The 1064-nt window shown below is 42.0% G+C and overlaps 1 protein-coding gene across 2 annotated transcripts in view; it reads right to left on the bottom strand.

The window, feature by feature from the left end:
• The window catches only part of RNF168 (ring finger protein 168), a 36283-nt gene that overhangs the window by 21583 nt on the left and 13636 nt on the right, over positions 1–1064 (bottom strand). For both annotated transcript variants that reach the window (XM_006156780.3, XM_006156779.3), the window contains exon 2: positions 737–813. In XM_006156780.3, coding sequence (XP_006156842.1) covers positions 737–813 — 77 coding nt within the window. The remainder of the gene's footprint in view (positions 1–736; positions 814–1064) is intronic.

Genomic DNA, 1064 nt, shown 5'->3' with positions numbered 1-1064 from the left:
TCCCTACACAAAGCAAGAGTCTGGGGGACTACTAGGGTTTTCCAAGTACTAGTGAAATTCGAAGGTCTCACTGTAAGCACTCCTCCCTCTTTTCCTATTTAGGCATTTCACGGTTAGCCCTTTATGTCTTCTTCATCTAAATGCATAAATTCACCAGGTTCTCCATCCTTTAAGTATAAAATTTCAGGGGGTGGGGAACCAACAGTTAGCGTAATGGCTATGTCGCTGGACTCCCATGTAGTCGACCGCGGTTCGCGTCCCTGACCCGGTGGCTTAAAACTCACGCTGGGCGCGTGTGCGTGTGTGCCCAAGATCCCGAGAGGAGAATGGAGAAGGGATTGCGGCGTGACCATCCCCCCTGGGGGGGTGATTTCTCGCTTTCTGTCTCTATGTCTCTCTCTGTCTGTCTGGCGAGCGCACGCGCCCTATAGCGAAAAGCTCTCAAAAAAAAAAAAAAAAAAAATTCAGGGGATGAAAAATCTCCTTCATATTTAAACACTTAGGGATCACTATCACATAAAAGCACCAATTATATATAAGTAAATCAAAGCCTATTTATAAACACGTTGAACACAATATAAAAATTATCTAAATAAAATATGAAGACATTTTAAAGCATGTAATTTATACTGCATTGTATGGCTAGCTTTATAAGCGGAAAAGCTATGTAAAATCTAAAACTGAAACACAGAGAAATTTTCCAAGAAACACAAAAAGAATAACTATTAGCACCTACCTTGCTTATCTCCTCTTCATATTCTCGTCTCAATTCCCCAGGCTGACTTAATAGATGAATTGGCTGACAGTCATCAACTGTTTCATATAAAAGAAAAAATTAGAGATGACGGAATTTTATGACTATCTTTGGTCTTCCATTAAAACAATATTAACATGGTTGGGACCAGCAAATGGCATAATGGTTATGTTGCTGGGTGCCGACATAGTCGACCATGGTTCTAGTCCCAGCCTGGTGGCTTAAAACTCACACCGGGCATGTATGCATGCATGTCTGCCCAAGATCCTGAGAGGAGAATGGAGGAGAAGGGATTGTGGTGTGGCCATTC

Source organism: Tupaia chinensis, unplaced genomic scaffold (genome assembly GCF_000334495.1).
Source record: "Tupaia chinensis unplaced genomic scaffold, TupChi_1.0 Scaffold000515_1, whole genome shotgun sequence".
NCBI lineage: Eukaryota > Metazoa > Chordata > Mammalia > Scandentia > Tupaiidae > Tupaia > Tupaia belangeri.
Note: the sequence above shows the minus strand (reverse complement) of the source record. Positions and strands in the feature narration are given on the sequence as shown.